This window comes from Rhipicephalus microplus, chromosome 10, assembly GCF_043290135.1.
Source record: "Rhipicephalus microplus isolate Deutch F79 chromosome 10, USDA_Rmic, whole genome shotgun sequence".
NCBI classification, from domain to species: Eukaryota; Metazoa; Arthropoda; class Arachnida; order Ixodida; family Ixodidae; genus Rhipicephalus; species Rhipicephalus microplus.
This window is the reverse complement of record NC_134709.1, coordinates 55,782,812-55,802,125: the sequence shown is the minus strand read 5'-3', so window position 1 is coordinate 55,802,125 and position 19,314 is coordinate 55,782,812. Positions and strand designations below refer to the sequence as shown.

Here is a 19,314-nt window from a genome sequence, read left to right as displayed (position 1 = left end):
GTTACCAGCAAGTGTGGGGTTTTTGGCACGAAAGGGTAATTAACATGATTTTTTTTACACGAATGTACTTCTTAGTCGGGCATTCGTCGTTGTCCGCGGCGTCCGCGGCCCCGTTCTCTCCACTCTCACTACCTTTCCCATAGCAACAGCTGCGGGCGTGCACGCTTATCCTCGCCCACAGCAACCGGAGCATGTGGTGCGAGAGAGTGTAGGAGAGGATAGGCGCAGCGCTTCACCACTCCTTCTTTCGTCGTTAGCTCTATCTTTCCTCCCAGCACCCCACTTTCCAGACCACTCGCACCTCACTTTCGACCGTTAGCTGGATGTGCACCTTTCAAGAACATCTGCAAACATGTGCCCGAGACGCCACTGTGAAACGCCAACGCTGAGCCGAGGACGCTGCTTGTTTTATTTACTGCATGGTGTTTTTTTAACCGTCCATGCTAGCTACTGGAGTGGGAAGCGCATACCGCGTTTCTCGCGACAAAAAAAAAAAAAAAAAACGCCATGTGCGGTGAGTGACGCTATTGGCTTCAGAAAAGAAAAGAAAAATGGCAGCATATCTACGGGGTGAATGATGGAGAGTGGGACGAAGCATCAGTCCGTCCATTCGTTCTTGCTTTTGTCCTCCCCTGCGTCCGTCTGTGTGACCGTCCGTGTGTGCGTCTGGTCGTGCGTCTGCACGTCCATCCATGCGTCTGCCCTGCGTTTGCTCATGCATCCACCCCTGCTTCTGTCCATGCGTCCATCCGTCCGTACAGCCATCCGTGCGTCCAGCCATGCATCTGTCTCTGTGTCCGTTCGTCCATCTAGTCAACACTCCAAGTACCACCATATCGCATCTTTTCATCATATATTCCGCATATAGAAGCACCGCCATCCAGCGGACATTCCAAGGACTAAACGAGAGGTGGCACAGGCACACTTTCTTACGGCTTGCGCTTCGGGTGTACTGTACACCTTTAACCACCTCGAGCTCATGGCATATACTAGTTCACTGTATTCATGGCACCGTGGCCCAACGCTCGTTAAACCTTTCTAAAACCAAGGAGGTTACGTCCTGCACGTATAACGCAGCAACCCTTTCTTGTCAGATAGGGCTCAATGTGCATGCCAATGGCTGCTAATGGGTAATGAGAGACAGGAGAATTCAGCTTTCAATTAACGCACGCGCTGCGAATTTTTTATTGTTCAACAACGCACAGGAAAAATCTCCCACCGGCACCACCTTGCAGGTTAAAGCGTAAAAAATGTTACGTACTACAGCGAGGGACGAACGGGTGCCGCTATAAGGAGCTTCGCCCCTAAAAAATAAAACATTCTTCTAACGACGTTATGAACGCATTGCGTAGCGTTCATATCGGCGAAACGCCTTTGTGAACGCTTTGCAATGCATTCGTACTTCTTCGCGATTCTCTTCAGGGAGGTTGGGGCAGTTTTTTTCTATGGTGTCTCTTCCCCACGTCCGGCCCTTGACTCCCCTCAGGCATTTCGCATCCGGAGACGGCGCCGACGTCCGTCCGCCGGACACTCGGCTCTCAACGCGGGGCGTCGAGTCCAGGCTCCCGGGCTGGATCTCGGAGCGGGATCTGCGTGAGGCCGGCTGCTCGAAGGGCACCCAGAGCAAGCCGAGTCCCGTCATCAAGCCCTGCCCTGGTTCCCGACCGTCCAAGACGGCTCGGCTGCAGCGCAAGACAACCGCGGTGACGGCGACCGCCGAGGCGATGCCCCACCGACGCCGGTCGTACGAGGACAACTTCGTGAACCGGCAGAGCTTGCAGCTGGCCCGATTGAGCCTGTCCGAAGAACGGGACGAGGTAATCATCTCCGCCACCAACGACGACGAAGACGTGGAGGAGATGGACGGCGCGGATGAAGTACCTTCGCGGAAGGCCACAGTCGTCTACGCCAATGGCGGCGGCGACGCGATGACAGTGGATCCGGTATTGGACGAACAGCGACAGGAGACGTGCGTCAGCCCAGCGCGAGCCTTTAACCGCATCTACCACCTCTTATGAAACAGACGGAGCTGAACGCCCGCAGCAGCTGAACGGACGCAGGCTTCCGGGCGTTTCCTGTGGATATGAAACTGGTACACAACCAACCGTACATAGCGTGAATCCACAAGTTCAGCAGAACGAATTTACAAGAGATAAAAGCTTCTGATTTAGATAAGAATTGGTTATGGTGCTGGGATCGAACACGAGGTTAAGGCCCATATTAACAAGTGAGCCGCATTTTTACCTCGAGTTTTCCTTACCGGTTTTTGGCCTTCATTGCGCTTGATGAAAAAAAGTAGGCTAGTATTCATGAACTATATACATATACTTGAACTTATCGTTTACGCCGTTAACATTTTTGCGTCCTTATAATAACGCATGCAGCGAGTACAAAAGCTTGAGACAAACGGGAGGTATACGGTAAGGGTTGCTTTGTAAATATGGGCCCAGAACTTCTGCGGGGTGCTTACTCTAGGAATCGATGATGCGAGCACAAATCGGTCAACTACTTAAAAGACATGGTCACGGAACATTGCAAATTGCGAATGACTTCGGCGGCGTAAATCTCGATGGCGGGAGGCATACGAGAAAGATATTTGACAAGCACGCGTTCGTGGCTTTGCTAAAATGTCGGTACAGCTGTAAGCAGATGGTGGTGTCAGTCATATATATCCTTCCCGCGACCATGCGAGACCCCGACGAAGTCATTTACGATATTTCCAACGGCTCCTTGCGTTCCAACAAAAATATCTGTACAGCCACGCCCACTCGACTATCGCTAGAGCAGCCACGTTCATGGTCACATCAACATCGTGCAGACACAAACATTCACATACACGTTGTTCAATCCACTCACACTAACAAGACATACCTACGTGGAAATCAGCTTAACTGATATCACCGTTCACTGTACTCACACGAAAGCAACTCGTAATGGTGTTCGCCGCCCGCACCACATTTCACTGTCATAACTCTACTCGCATGAGTGCGTACCTTCTTGAGACAAGCAGTAATAAGAAAATGCGAGGAGAAATAAAGTTAGTGAAACAAAACGTGTAGTAATAAATGACGCATAGAAATACCTGCTAATGTTGAGTAGCACTGCCTGAATTATTCTAGCTGTCTGATTACAGTCGCATACAATAACGCAGGACAGCATCCCCACGCACACTTACCCCGCCACACACGCAGAGGCGGCGCCAGGGGTGGGCACGAAGAGGGGGGAGGGGGGCAGGAGTTTCTTCATAATTTACACCTGCCCCCCCCCCCCCCACCCCGCCAGTTGCCCTTCAAGAGGGAACATACCGATAACCCAATGACTAAGTTCTCCACATCCCCCCCTCCCCCGCGCTTCTGAATAAACTCGCTTATAGTGGGCGGTAAAATAATCTTGGTGGCACCCTGCACACAGGCACACCCTGGCCAAATAACTATACTCTGTTTCACCCATCATAGGCAACGTTGCGGAAGCTAGCGAGACTTCTTGCCATCGTTGCGTTCGCAATAAAATGTACTTACTTAATAAAATGTACTTACTTAATAAAGTGTACGTTCTTACCACAAAGAATTTAGTTTTTCGTTCGTTATTACGGCGAGAAGTAATTGAAGATATTACGTGCCTTACAAAGAACAACGCCATTGAACGTCTGTCACTACGTTGCTGTATATCTTAGTTTTCTTGGGACGTCCCACACAGGCTCTCTACTCCGTGTACGTCACGATGGCGACCTCCTGGACTTTCAGTGTCAGTGCAGAATAGGACACCACAGGGTCGTTCTGTACCCGCGTTCTTTCTGCGCTCACCCCACTTTTTTTTTTGTCTGTTCGCCAGTCGTGCCGAAGCGGAGCACAAAGAAACGCGAGGGTGCACCGGCACTAATCGGATGTCACGCGAGCGACCACGAAACGCGCGGAGTTATACGTTTTGCCGGCCGAACTTCTTGCACAGCTTCCACAGTGTTGCACCTGATGTATGAAACGGAAAATATGGTCCCGCTCATGCACCGAGTGATATCCTTCCGCGGTGGGGTCACTGACCATCCGGTTCACGACGTCAGCCTAGAAGGCGCTCTCATTGGTCCATACTTCTGTGCGTCGGTTTTTGAGGTGGAAACAGCTATGCCTACTAAAGTTGTCCCGTACCGGACCATAGCTTCAGATTCGTTATATCACGTTTGCCCTTCTCACAAGGAAAGGCGCAAAAAAAAGTAGTTGTTGAATAGTGGTTACTGATGATACAAGTTGGCTATTGCTCTTCAAACAGCAACTTCGTCCTCATTTGAGCTGAATGCAATGATTTGATCGCACCAAAAACTTTTCTCTCCTCAACAGATGCAGCGGCAACAAGCAAAGCGCGCGGCAAACCAACATCCGGCCGGGTGCATTTCTACCTTGCAGAATTCTACAAACGATGGAATTATGCGAGTGTCAACTGCGATAAATAATGCACGATTTCGAATGGCTTCCGTGACCTATACCTGCGTTGTAATTACGCACCTAAGTCCGACATGAATCGAAGCGATGCGTGATGAATGTCATATGCTCGAGTTCAGTAACCGGGGCCGATGACGTCCTAACTGACGTCATCCCACAGAGGTGGTATCCAAATTGGCGTGTTAGCATTGTCTTAACTGAAGAAATGGTGATTTCATACTACACCTGTGCTCCTAAATGATACTTCGCAGGAAAACTGGAAGAAAAAAAAAACGTCTAAGCGGCCTCTTTTTTTTTTACAGCTCTAGAGAATCAATTTTTTTTAAAAAAGAAAAGAGAGGGAGCTGGAATCTTCATAAACTGGAATCCCATGTCTTCTTTCATAAGAATATTTTTAGAAATAATTACAAATAGAATACTTTTCACAAAGTAATTGTCATACTGCAATGTCCTTTATTACAATATTAAACGAGAACCCCCACGAGTATGACCGAGATGCTTAAGCACAAAAATTAAAAAAAAGAAACCTGCTAAGAAACCTGCTTGGCTGCTTGCCACACCCCTTTTATGCATTTCTGCAGTTCGCAGTCGAGAGTAGCGAAATATTCTCCGTACAAGTCCACGCAGTCCTTTTTTCTAGCTTACCAATACACTACAGTTCATATCCCGAAATCAGAACAGTGATATAATCCACAGAGACTAGTATCGGTGACTCATTCTCCAATGAAATACGCCTTTAATTCGAGGCTTACTAAAGAAAACTAGTAACACAAGGACGCACTTTGAGCATTATCCGATCCTAAAAGGTGGTCCCGTCAAACTTGTTGGGCATGCGAGAAAAACGCATCTTCTCAATCGCCGAACGTCAACATCTCATTATGCCCCTAGTAAGATGGCTGTCGTAACCGGCATTTCACGGTTGGCACAGCTTCACTCGTGGGCAAGAATTTCCACTACAGCACTTTTTAAACCTCCCTTGGTGTGACAGTCTGTCTGAATGTTTGTCCGTCTGTTCATGTGCCCATCTAGTGAACACTCCAAGTACCGCTATATCACATATTTTCATCGTATAACCATCACATACAAGAATCACCATCCAGCGGACATTCCAAGCACTAAAACGAGAGGTGGCAACTACACACAGAAGACGCACAACCCACGCATTAAGGAGCTTCACCCCTAAAACGTTGACGATAGCTTCCAAAGATGTTTCTTTCACATGGGATGACAGCAACATTACGAAATTCGGTATTTTAAAGTCATTTCTTGCCCCTTTTTATGAAGTTAGTCATTGGAGGAAATATGCATTGCTTAGCAGCACTGATGTTTAACGTCAGATTACAGCGGTTCACAAGAGTCCCCCCAAAAGAAAATACTGAACAAACAAAGAAAAATAGATCAGCAGCGATTATCGAGCTCATGCTTATCGAATGAGCCCACAGATTCGCTAATGCAACACGATTATTGTGACCTATTATAGTAGCTTCAATTAAAAGCTTTCATTTCTCTCATTGATCCCTTATCTTAAAAACCACTGCAGCTAAGAACGAAATACTACGTAATGGTATTCGGTGCACACGGCCGAAAACCACGGAACGAGTAATTCCCCTTGACTGAAGTGTTACGGTTCCACCGTATGTTAAATGTCTGGAATTTGTAAAATTTTGGTATTGTCAGCATATTGTTCAGAAAAAAAAAGTAACTACGATATACCCACATTTTGATTCACTAATGACAGCGAAGATTTCTGGTCACAAGCAGCAGCCTTATTAGATAGCTATAAAAAAGGGAAACTTTAAAAAGAGAGGGGCAGGTAGGATAGCTCAAAGAAGTTTTCTTGATCTAACATACACATAAATGTTTAGGGCGTATACATCGCGCGCATGACTTAAGAAACGTACAAACAAGGAAGCGAAACAAAACATTATTTTGCAGGCTTTAGTATAATCAATCGATACTAGAGAGCTACATTGTCAGTAATTTAACCATAACAGGTTTTTATCACAACAGCAAATGAGCGTTAATGTTCTAGCTGTTCAATTTGGAAAGAAAGAAAAAGAAAGCAGGAAGGATGAAAATAAAGAGAAAAAAACAAGGAATGAAAGAAGAACAAAAAGAAAGAAAGAATAAAGAAAGAAAGGCGAAAAAGAAAAAGTAAAAAAGAAAAAAGAAAGAAAGAAAGAAAGAAAGAAAGAAAGAAAGAAAGAAAGAAAGAAAGAAAGAAAGAAAGAAAGAAAGAAAGAAAGAGAAAAAGAAAGAAAGACTACACTGGTGCCAAGAGCAAAAGGTGCCGAGCGCTCATCATGGCTCCTGCTCCTTTCACAGCAGCAGCGAACAGACTAAGTGCATAACAATAATCACTACTGGGGCTTAATGTCTCAAAACAAGTATATCATTATGAAAGAGGCTGTAGTAGTGCTGCGGAAATTTCGACAGCGTGGGACTCTTTAACATGCGCCTTACCCCTGTCACACGGGCACCCGCGAAGACCGTTTAACTCCCTCGTCCTTACGACAACGAAGATGCGGTCCGTGTCACACGGCCACCCGTACCCAAACGAAGGTAAACGGAGCGTTTCGCAAAGGACGTTCAACGATCTCTTTTCGCAGCGAAACGAGGTACTCTCGCCCCAGCAGTCTAGAGGTGAGAGAAAATTTTCGAGCACTAAGTGGCCGCAGTGAAAGAATAATACATTTTGGCAATCTTAAACGTTCTGTCGTTGTAGTACTCATTCACAAGGCGTGTTTGTTTACATATATTTACGCCCGCCAGAGTTCACTTACTCTCAATACCGATGCTCTACACTCCGTGCCTCGCACGTGGTGCCTCGCGAGTCGGGCCGGCCGGCGCCACTGAAAAATATTTCGTCCGTGCGTGTGGTTGTGGTCGTCTCTATGTCACTCATGGCTGAAGAACACAAAATGTGTGCTTACGAGGCAAGAAAGCACAAGAACTTTCGTACACAAATATGAACACAGGCAACAAAACAACTAAAAGCACAATGTGGCCAGCGTCACTAGCAGCCTCACTACATTTAGCGAATTTGTTTTTATTTGAAAATATGTTTACGGTTTGTTAGCCTCTTACCTCCTTAATAGTGTTTTTTGTAAAAACCCCAGAACGAGGATTCACAAAAAAATTAATAAAGATGAAATTAGAATACTTTTCCGAAAATCAAACAGCGCCAGCTGAGGCCCCTCGCGCCAACTGTTACAGCCTTTTCATTGCCGTGTGACACTGCCACAACTTCTTCTCCGTCGAACCACCCAGGGGAGATTTACGTTGACGGTGTTCAACGGAGTTTAGTGGTGGCCGTGTGACAGGGGTATTAGTCTAAGCACGCAGGCATCGATCGAGAATTTTCGCTTCCTTCGGAAGTGAAGCCGCCGCGGCTGGTATTCGATCCTATGACTTGCGGGTAGAAATGAAATATCGTTTTCTTGGCACATTTTAAACATTCTATACAGAAGAACAGCAACGACTGATCAACGCAATAACTGAAGACAATGCGAGATATTCGGTTACTTACGTTCGCTGAATGCAAGCACATCAATGATCATTACATAGAAAATTCTATATCTGCATATTAACCACAAATATTAGGACAATGAGGGAATGAAATGTCAAATTCACATTAAAGATGACCGATTCCATGGCATTAACCGGTAATTTCGCGCTTAAATCCCAAAGCTGGTTTATTCTGTGTGTCTGAGATGACATATGCCGGATCAAATCACACAGGCCCCAGTACACGCCTTCAATGTCTGTTACATGGCGATGACTTGGAAAGAAAACACCTGCGGTACATCGCCAGCATACTTCATTTGGAATCTTAACAATGTGTGCGTGTTCGAACAATATGCCACTGCCTCATCGTGTTATGCTCGCTTTAAGGGTCACTGAAGTGACACAACGAATGAGTTTGGATTCATGACTTGTACTTTGAGAGCTCTAATGTCGTTAACTTTGCCCCCACAGATAGGATTATTGAAGTAGGAGAAAGCGAATTTCAAGGCTTCATTTTTAAATTAAGCGCTGAAATGTCGTGAGTGACGTAATGTATTTCAAAAGTGCAGTATTTGTATTTTGGTGACATTGCTTCAATAAAATTTCGTTGAACTTTACATGTTGAGTCACAACTTTATATAAAGATTTAATAATTAAAGTCTGTAGGTTTTGCGTAAAAGAAGCCATAAATATTGAAATTTAAGATAAGGAATCTTTGAGGCTACGCCTTTGGGGCATGAAATGCCAACACTAATCTCACAAACGCCATGCAGTCGACACCAAAATTTATTACCAGACACTGCAATGCTTACGCTAACCATTAAATTTTTAAAGAAAAAAACATTATTGAAGCAATGAAAGCTATGTTGTTGTATATCACAGACTAATGGATAAAAAAAATGAAAGAAGATGGTCTGTTGTTTATCTATTTAGGCTACTAACATGTAGGTGGCGTCCTCTATTTGAGTGTTCCCAAACTACAAGCCACGCTGCTCCCTCTTGTTATTGCTCTTGCTGCTTCTTTCTACTTTCCGCAGAGAACACCTACCACTTTCCGTGGACACCGTGGACTACGGCCGGCACGCTCGACGGATACGCTGCGTGTACAAGTACTAACACCTTTACCTTGGGTGATTTGATCAAGCGCAGTGGCTACAATCTTGCCGCGATAACCGCACCCTTTGCCCGAAGCACATCCGGAATCGCCGAAGGCAATCAAGTCGTGTTGTGCACCGAGTAGGGATTTGCGGCCTCACCATGATCAACACGGGGTAAGTTGTAGCGTGCAGCGCCAATTTCGCGTGCGCCCCTCGCCTCAAGCAAGCGCCGGTGAATTCCGTCAACGCCTTCGATGTCCCTGTTTTTTTTTTTTTTTTTTGCCTTTTAGCCCAATCAGTCGGCATCGCTGAGGTTGCGACCGCAACTGTTCTGAACTACGTAAAGCCAGCTAGTGTCAGCTCTGCAAGATTCGCCCATTGGTAAATTGTGCGTGCACTGGACAGGATAAATGTTTATAAGCCGTGTAACTTGTGGACAAACGTAACTTTGGCGTTTTCTAAGTACGTAGAGCCAACACCAAAGATCTGCGCGTTGGAGTTTCTTTTTAATCGACAAACTCCGCAGAAGCTATACGAGGAAGTTGTCTTCTAAGGCATTCATGGTCAACGAACGTGTGTGTTTTTTTTTTTTTTTGGACGCAACGCTCGGTTTTCGGCTTTTGTTATTCCTGTTCTTTTCGAAGCAGCAATTTGTGCTGTAGAGTGGGCCACCGCATCGGAAATCTGAGGGTTTTTTTTTTTTTTTTTTTTTTTACGAGCACTTTGGAACCGTCGCGTTGGGCCGCAAGCTTTCGGTTCGTCGGTGGTGGTGGTGGTGGTAGTGGTTACAATGAAGAGGAAAAAGGCACCTAATTTCTGTCTGCCTTCAGGCGACACGGCGCAGTGCCTTATAGGGGTGGGGTGAAGGAGGGATAAAAAGGATAGAAGGAAAGTAGAAGCAGAAGAAGACAGCCAACGAGAGGAAAAAGAAGGAGATAGGAAAGTGGGGATCCGGTCGAAGCAGTCCAAGGGCGGGGTGCCACAATGCGAGAGCTACACGGCGTCAGGAGACCGCGGATTCGCTCGCAGGATTTCAAGCTGGACGGTTGTGCCCTCGCGATCTCCGACTTCAGCGTAGCTCCCGCCGACTGGTTCGTCGGTGATTAAATTGAACGTCGCTTGCCTTCAGGCAACTGATGGTTGTGTCGTACTTGCACGCCCTTGACCGGGCTCGCACATGCCGATACGGTTGAGGAAGCCGATAATGCAGCTCTTGTACGCGGAAACTTTGCTCTGTGTGAAATGCGTTGCTGTGGCACTGTAGCCTGACGTTTGAAGCACTCGTGAACGGTGCGAGACATCAATCAACCTCGTCGGTAACGAAAAAAAATTACATAAAACAAGAGACGAAAAATTGTTCGACCTTGAACGAAATACGAAGCAAAACGGATTAACGTCGCTAGCAGCCGGCAGATTTGACCGCTTGGTCAACAAGCTTGAATGTCGTCATTCGAATGTCTGGACGTGAGAGAAATAATGAAACGAAAAAAATATGAAGCGAGAAAGAGAATTGAAATGTTTCATTTCTCCGAAAAGAGCGAATATTTACATCTCCGAGTGTCTACATGTCGTAATTTTTGCATTTAAGAGAAATAAGAAAAAGTTATATTTAGAGACTACTCTGACAGCTTGTCACGACCTTGCCACATCTGTGATAATATTGTTGTGGTGTTCAAAAATATGTTGAGAACTCTGAATCCACTTCAGATTTTCAGTGTGAGGTAAGGATTGCAGACTCCAGTATTACCTTTTTTGTTTGCTTACATTAATGACCATTGAGTTATGGTTCATTAAACATCTGTTTCCAACTTGATAAGTTCGAAATGCATAGTTCTTTGTATTCAGTTTGCACTCTTCATTATCTTTGTATACTTTAACCTTCATACACCCCTGCATTTTCAAGCCAATCTCAAGAGTGGGCTGACTGGTTGTGCTAATACAATAAAAGAAAGCCAACTGTATCTATATCTGACTGTCAGCCAGCTCTGTCAGCCTGTGTTATCATTCACAATGATCTGTTTTCGATCCCACTCTTCACTTGACCAGCTGCATATCGTGAAAGCTAACACACTGTTTTTGTTTTTCTTCTAATTGTGAAAGCCAGCACACTGTTTTTATTTTTCTTCGGATGTTAATTTACTGCATATTTGGTCTTGACAGCGGAACTGATTGATAACGCAGCCTTTTTTTTTGCCGCCAGATACTAAGGGCACAGGTTGGGCCCCATGCGGCCCATGTATTTTAAGGCTCTTTTAAGGACAATTTTCTTAGAAACTATTTCAGGTTGATTTATTTAATTCTAAAGTCTCTCTTATTGTGATGTAGCTAGAATTACAATTTTGTTTCAAGTGTTGACATTTTCGCAATTTTTCAGCAAAGCAAGTAGTTTTTGTTATAACTTTTAAAACAAAACTGCCAACAAACTTGAATGAGAACTATTGTGTGCACATACACGATTCTAGCTCAGTAGCCTTGTATTGTGCTTAATAGTATAGTAAGAATATAGTAAAAAAAAATCTTCCTCATCTTTTCACGTTTTTATAATGGGCAACAAAAATATTTGATTTTGAGGCATTGAGAGTCAGAGACAAAAAAACAAGTTTACTTCATGCTCATTTTAAACGAAACAGGTATTAAACACTTCGATTAAAAAGACTCTGCGATGCTTCTTCATCCGCATTCTGCAGTGCTGTAGTTCGTGCAGTGCTAAATACCAAGATGAACACAAAAGAATTATTGAAAACGGTATGCTCTATTGGAAGTTATTAATATTCAACCTTCAAAACCCCAGAAGACGATGACAAGAAACATTCCCTTTCGCATTTCACTCTCCCAATCATGTCAAGGGTTCTCTCCAATTACCGGGCTCCTCTGAAAGACGCACCACATGACTCACCACATGACTCACCTTGTGGAAGGGTCATTTTGCGTTCATTCTCACATTTTCATATTCAAAACAGAAATTCTTTGCATCAATTGAAGTATAAATAGTGCTCCTATAATTTTTGGCGCATAATAGAGTGGCCCAAACTGGAACCATATGAATATCACGCGAGACTTGTCGCGTCGAACCATCAAAGCGAACAGCCTACGACGTCATTCCCTTGTGGGGAAGCACCTCCAATCACAGAAATAGCCGTTGTGTGTCACCCTTGTCCCAAAAAAAAGTGCGGTTTTTTCATAGAAATAAAATTAGAACAGGTTGCTTAATGGCATCGTCACTTGTGCAACGATATCGCTGCATTCCACAGTTTGAGAAGTGATGAAAACAACACGCTTTACTTGTGCCACAGGGCTCCTTTAATAGCGCCCAGCCATGTGCTCATCACATGAATCAGTGCTTTTGATACTTTTTTTTTCTCTTGGCTTCCTGGCTTGTTCTTTTATATCTTTTTTCTCTTTGTCAGCAGAATACTGTCGATGGCAGTCACTCTCACCCAGCTATATTACAGCGTTGGGCAATGGTGATGTGCCAGATCAGAGCGTTTACTCTGGCAGTGCAGGCCTCGGTGAGAGAATAGTGTCAGAGGTCTCTGAAGGTTTACATTCTAAGGAACACAATCCATTTTGTTCTCTACGAGTGCCATGGTTCTACCACATTCTCTGCATACAGAGTATTTGTTATCATGCTCTGTACAAGCTTCACATGAATCAAAACGTAGCCATTGTCACTACAAGCAATATTTTTTTTTGGCAATGGGGAATAAGGACAAAAAAACAACTTTATTGAAGTGATTGTGCGAGTGTTGCCAATCTCATTGAAGTTATTAGCATAGGTTTGCTGGTATGCAATTGCACGGCACTTTCTAAGCAGTTTTTCCCACTTAGTAATCATGATAAGTTTTTTTTTGCAACTGTAACTAAGTTCAAAATAAATTCACGGGATCGCAGCAGTCAAATAAGGGCAAAGGTGCCGCCACGCAGTTTACCTTGCCCTGCTTGCATGTGACGAAAACTTGCGGGGAAGCTAGTGCTGAAGTGCTGATCAACGTCATCAACATCTTGCAGCACAGTGTCCAATCGAGTGAAGAAGTGCATCACACTTCAACTAGTGCAGCAAGTGCAACCAAGTCCAGGAGACCATTTAGTTTCTGGCTAAAAAGGCAAAAGTAAAGCGCCACTGTGTCTAATAAAACTTGTTTTGTTTTTTGAGGCCCGTGTGCTTAGATTGAGGTGCATTCAAAGAACCCCAAGTGGTCAAAATTTCTGGATCCCTCTACTACGGCATCGTGCATAATCATATGATCATTTCAGGACATCATGGCCCAGATATTCTTATTATCAAGACTTGTTTTGGTAATATGGTTTCACAAATATAGTGACCACATGCAAGGGAAGGCATCTTGTTTAGCCACCTATCTAATGCTTCCTCAGCGGTTAAGAGATGGAAACACACAGCCACGCTTTCTGAAAATAAGCAAACAATTCTTTTGTGTGCTACTCTCAGCAAACTAGCTGGGAGGACACTCTTCATCACGGGCGCCAGCCGAGGGATCGGCAAGGAGATTGCCCTGAAGGCCGCCAAGGACGGTGCCAACGTGGTAATTGCTGCCAAGACGGCCGAGCCCCATCCTAAGCTACCGGGCACCATCTATACAGCCGCCAAGGAAGGTAGGACTGCCACAATCTCAATTGATTAGCTCCTGTGTTATACCTAATATTTTTTGTTCAATTCTATGCTGAATCCCATGTATGGATGAAAACATGTAAATGTTGCATGTGAATAGATGTTGATATTTTGTGTAAATGTATAGATGGGAATGCACTCAGATGTTGTCTATACACAGATGTGTAGATATAGATGTGTGTGAATATGTATTGTATTTCCTCCCCCCCTCCATTTGTATGCACGTTGTATACTTTTCCCCAAACCAAAGGGGCAGGAACCCTTTTAAGCTGCTGTTTTGCAGCTTCTTGTTCTTTGCCATTGCATTTTCTTTCTGTGCTGTAAACAAAAGGAAATGAAAAATTAATTTAAAACCTCTTCTATGTGCTTTTTTCTTGCTAATGTTTGTTCATACTGAATCTCATCTCGCTTCAGTGTATCCTCTCACAGATCACTGGATAAGAGGATACTCTTTTATATACATTACCGCCACGGTGGTGTAATGGCTACAGCGTTCGGCTTCCGACTTGAAAGTCACAGGTCCCATTCCAGCCACGGCGATCGTATTTCGATCTCGGCAAAATGGTAGAAGCCCATGTGCTTTGTGTTGAGTGCACATTGAGGAACACCAGATGGTCAAAATTTTCAGAGCCCACCACTATGACGTCGCTCATAATCGTATCAGGGTTTTGGGATGAAAACCCCCAGATATAATTGTTGTCATGTACACTAACAAGTTCAATTCGATTTCACTACCTTCATTTACTAGTATATAATAGAAAATATTCTAGATGGGCCTCTAAGCTAAGAGCTGATAAGAAGCAACTTATGGGGCCCAGGAGATCACTTACAATATGAAAATTAAAAAAAAAAAGGCTTGCACTACATTTTTTTCATGCAGCGTAACATGCGTAGGCCTCACGCGCAGATGACTAATTGACCGATTGAATGTGCATACCCACCTAACTTCGAAACAAACTTTAAGTAGACTCTTTGGTAGATTGCTGCCATTCAGCCAGCATTTATTATGTTTAATTACAGAGTGGATTCTTCAGTTTCCAATGTGCTGCTTGTTATAGCTATTGCAAAATGCCTTAACGTACACATCTACTGACTGGGACTTCAGCGACAACCGTGTTCAATTCCAACATTGCGTACGCCAATGCAGCAGAGGGTGGAGTGGGGTTTATAAAAAAAGCTTAGACGCCAGATGCAGACCTTGAGGTTATGACACATGCATGATGAGAAAGCCGGATCGTTAGATGCATGTCTGAGTTTAGAAGTTTTCAGGACATGCCTAGGCCGACTATGACAGTTGCGACCGTGGGTGCTTATGAGAATTCAAGCGCTGTCTGTGTGTAACAAAAAACCAGTATGGCATCGGCAATGCAGGAAAATTCTTGTTCTCTCTGTTAGCAAATTCAATTCGTCATGTGCTGTTGCAGCTGCAATAAAAAAGAACATTTCTTTGTTGCATGATAATAGATGACTGGACATAAATAGTGTGGCTGTGAAACAAAAGAAGGGCGTTACAAAGAGTGCTACAGAATGACAGTTACTTGCTGTAAGAGTGTGCGACTATAATGACCTCTCATGTCTAGCATGTTGTTGAGGTGCTTTGTTTTGTAGTTTCTTAGTTCTAGGTTTCTTGTCTATAAACCACACCTATAATTTTTACCTTTTCAATGCAAGCAACTGAATTGCAGTTAGTTCCTAGTTTTTGATATTTATAGCAAGAAAGTTTGTAAATACTGTATTTAAAAATTTTGAATTAAAAAATTAGTGTTCTATTCACTTTCGTACTCGAATCGTATACTGCAGGGACTGGCAACTTGCTGCCTGCAGGCCGCACGGGGTCTGCGGGGCAGCATTTTGCGGTCCCTGAAACGACGTCAGAACCTTCCCCTTGTGACTTCCTATTAGAAGATCATTGTGGCAGCTCTGATGTCAGAGTTTGACAGGAACAAATAAATATTGATTCCAGTTGGCATGTCCCCCATCATCACACTTAGCCAGAATTTAAGGAAACGTGGTGAAAACTTAGCCAGTTTTGTACGTAATTCCTGATTCGTAGAATTTTTTCTCCATGTCTGCATAGCCCTCCTTTGCTCATAGTTTGGCAAACTCACTCATGGGTCGGCTCGCTCGGACACACTCGGACCCAGATTGAGCAAGGAGTTTGAGTCTGAGTGAGTCTGGTGGAAAAAACATTTTTGCCAGTGTGGGTCCGAGTCAGTCTGGTAAAGGAAAATTTTGGCAAGTCCGAGTTCGAGTGAGTCCATAGCAAGTCCATAGCACAGTATGTGTTTACTGACCGAGTCGTGAGTGAGTTCCACTTTTTTTTTGCTGACATATCGTCCCATCTACTCATAATGAGTATTACTATGAGCCTTACCTAGACTCAGATTAATACCCAGTTCTACTCGCACATATTCCGAAGCAGCGTCAATTTGTACACCATTTTCGTATTTAGTGATAGAGGCACAAATTGCGGGGAAGGGTGCCTTGACCGACACCCACCGCCAACTCTTCCAGATAATATCTTCATAAATATCTCTTATGCGGTCATCTCTCTCTAGAAAAAATGATCTCACGGGTTAGTGAGCTCTCACAGCTCTTGTTTAAAGGTACTATATCAAAGTGTGCCACCAACAGCATTGATTACGTAAGATATTGGTGGTAAAGAGGATTGACACTACAGTCGAAAAAGATAACTTTAGGCTAATGGACTCATGAGTTGGCTCACTCGGGCTCAGACTTAGCCAGAAGTCTGCCTGATTCTGGCTGAATAATGTTCCGGTGAGTCTGTGTTCGAGTGAGTGCAAATCGATAGATATATTTCATGAGGGAAGCTGAGCGAGTTCCGCAAGTTTCGCCGACTTACGCCCCCCCCCCCCCCTCTTTTTTCTTCAACTTGCTGTCTGTCCCCTGCCTTGTTGGCTTCATACAACTTGGCCGGCCCTTCTCTTCAAAAAGTTTGTGTCCTCTGGAATAGTGCATATCAGAAATTTAGTGTATTTTTCTCATTTTGTTTTATTATAATAAGTATTGATGAAAAACATTCGGAGACGAAATGTTCAAAGAGAGAGAAATAACATTTGTTGTTTTAATCACTGAATCAACAAAATGCCCAAGGTGCCCAATGTTTTATGGTACTATGGACACTGTATGGAGAACAAGAATAATGTGCTTTTGCCTAAAGCTCAGGTGTCACCAAAGTGACAGTTATGTATATTTGCTATACTTACAAATATATTCACGGCAATGTTTACCGGTAAACGCTGTCTAGTATTTATAGATGCATTAGTTTTCTTTGAAAGCTATTAGCAAAGCACCATCTTGAATACTCTAGTCACTTATGTATTTCAGCCTGGTCGTACAAAATATTTCCATGGTCAGTTTTCTGAAGCCGGTTGCTGCTGTATGCAAGCTTGCCTCAGTTTACAGAACTGTGGGTTTTTTTCTTTTTGATGGTGAAAGATAATTGTAATGTGCCTTTGTTAAAGCTAGTGAGTAGTTATTTCAAGTAAAGTATTGTGCAATTCTGGGGCTGTTTTGAAAGTGTTTACATTACCATTGTAGGGCTGCATTGAATATGGCTGCTTTACTATTCAAAAACCGTTCAAATAATATTAGATTGGCATTCGTGTTCAATGGGTGTTTGATTAGGCTTTAAAATTAAGTATTCGTACAGCTCTTAACGAAGACCCTGTACATAATATATTCACTCAACAGCATGATCCTTCTACCTGTGTGCTCAACGTGGCTCTGTATCTCATTAATGCTAAAGCCCAAAAAATGTGTGATTGGTTAAGGAAAACTTATCAGGAAAGTGTATCAATACTTCCATAGTTTCAATGAAGAAGAGAATGAATTGGCACAAAAATACAGGTCCTCATGCTGACTATGAGCTGAAATTTTTAATTCTTTAAATACAAGCATTCTATATGAATGTAAAGCTACTTTATATTTGAGTTCACTTTACTGATATATCTTGAAACAACTACCTAACATACAGTGGCAATAGAGTAGCAGCAATCTGTAGTAGACATAACGAATTAGTGAAGCTTCGCATAATTAATTGTTGTCCTAAAGGAAAAATCGCACACAGTTTTTGGCATCAGTGCCCAAGGTTTCCAGTGTTATCCAACCGCAACAGCACCTTTTCAAATCATTATTCAACATTTGGTAAAGTGTATAACAGAAACCTCCCTTTACCGTTGGATTATGTACTTTTCATAGCCAAGAGAAAGTGGAAGGGCCCTTGCCTATTATGCATGCTTGTTTACTAGTATCACAAGTGAGCACAGCCTAGTCTTGGCTAGTGATGACTAATGTCTTTTATGTGTTCACCATATGCTGACTAAATGATGTCTCGTGTTGGAAAGTGTTGCCCAGTTAATAACGGCTCAGGCCTTGTCATAATAGCGATATTGTCTTAATTTAATCTAAACCTAATCATGCTATGCTCTCCTGTGTACGACGTACTGAAGTACCCGTGCTGGTACTGCCTGAATGGATTTCTCTCTCTCTCCGTCTATCAGTGGAAGCTGCGGGAGGCAAGTGCCTTCCCTGCGTCCTCGACGTCCGCGATGAGGAACAGGTCAAGAGGGCCGTCGGGGACGCCATTTCCAAGTTTGGCGGCATCGACATCCTGGTCAACAACGCGAGTGCCATCAGTTTGACGCAGACACAGAGCACAGAGATGAAGCGCTACGACCTGATGCACTCTGTGAACGTCCGCGGCACATTTCTCACGTAGGTTTTTCATCCAATGAGGGTGCCTGGTGTCTAGACAAGCACCTGTTAGGTTGAGCTGGTTTTCTGGGCTGACAAGATCTGTAGAAAAATGAAGACAGTCAAAATTTAGCTGTGAACCTGGTTTTAATGGTCACCTCCATGCCCCGCTAAGGTGGTCTAGTGGCTAAGGTACTCGGCTGCTGACCCGTAGGTCGCGGGATCGAATCCCGGCTGCGGCGGCTGCATTTTTGATGCAGGCAAAAATGCTATAGACCCGTATGCTCAGATTTGGGTACACATTAAAGAACCTCAGGTGGTCGAAATTTCTAGAGCCCTCCACTACGGCGTCTCTCAGAATCATATGGTAGTTTTGGGACATTAAACTTCACATATCAATTAATTAAATAATCATGGTCTACTGTGATGCATTGGCAGTTGTTTGTTGCATCACGCCCCAGTGTGCAATAAGCTGTTATGTTTTATGTTATCGTGCCCACATGTCCGTACGAACTCATCAACAAACAGCACGTCTTGCTGTTTATTGACGAAATTAAAGAGCCTTAGTCCAAAGCTCCAAGATACCCGCTGATACATCACTACTGTCGTTTTGTCACCATTTTCATTCCCAAGTTTCTAGCTGTTGGATCTTTGAACATGGACTGTAAACAAAACACCACATTTGTAGGATTAGTAGAAATAACCCTGGCCATTTTTATTCGATCTCCGTCATCAGCGAAGGCATTATAAAGCTGCTTTCGATTACTAGCTCCTAGCAAGTAGGATTGCAAGTTCAAGCCTAATGTTTTTGTTTTTTTACGGTTTGCAGACTCTTCGGTAAGCTGAAGCAGTTGTTAGTTGATCCAGACCTCTGTAAAGCTGCCACAGCCTTGTAAAGTCGGCCCTTCATGTTGCACTTGACTGAATCAGCCTA

General features: G+C 43.8%; 1 protein-coding gene across 1 annotated transcript in view; it reads left to right on the top strand.

Moving 5' to 3' along the window:
• Positions 1–9,053: 9,053 nt before the first annotated feature.
• Positions 9,054–19,314, top strand: part of Hsdl2 (Hydroxysteroid dehydrogenase like 2) — a 29,373-nt gene continuing 19,112 nt past the window's right edge. The window contains exons 1-3 of the mRNA XM_037432311.2: positions 9,054–9,211; positions 13,485–13,648; positions 18,188–18,401. Coding sequence (XP_037288208.2) covers positions 9,198–9,211; positions 13,485–13,648; positions 18,188–18,401 — 392 coding nt within the window. The 5' untranslated portion in view covers positions 9,054–9,197. The remainder of the gene's footprint in view (positions 9,212–13,484; positions 13,649–18,187; positions 18,402–19,314) is intronic.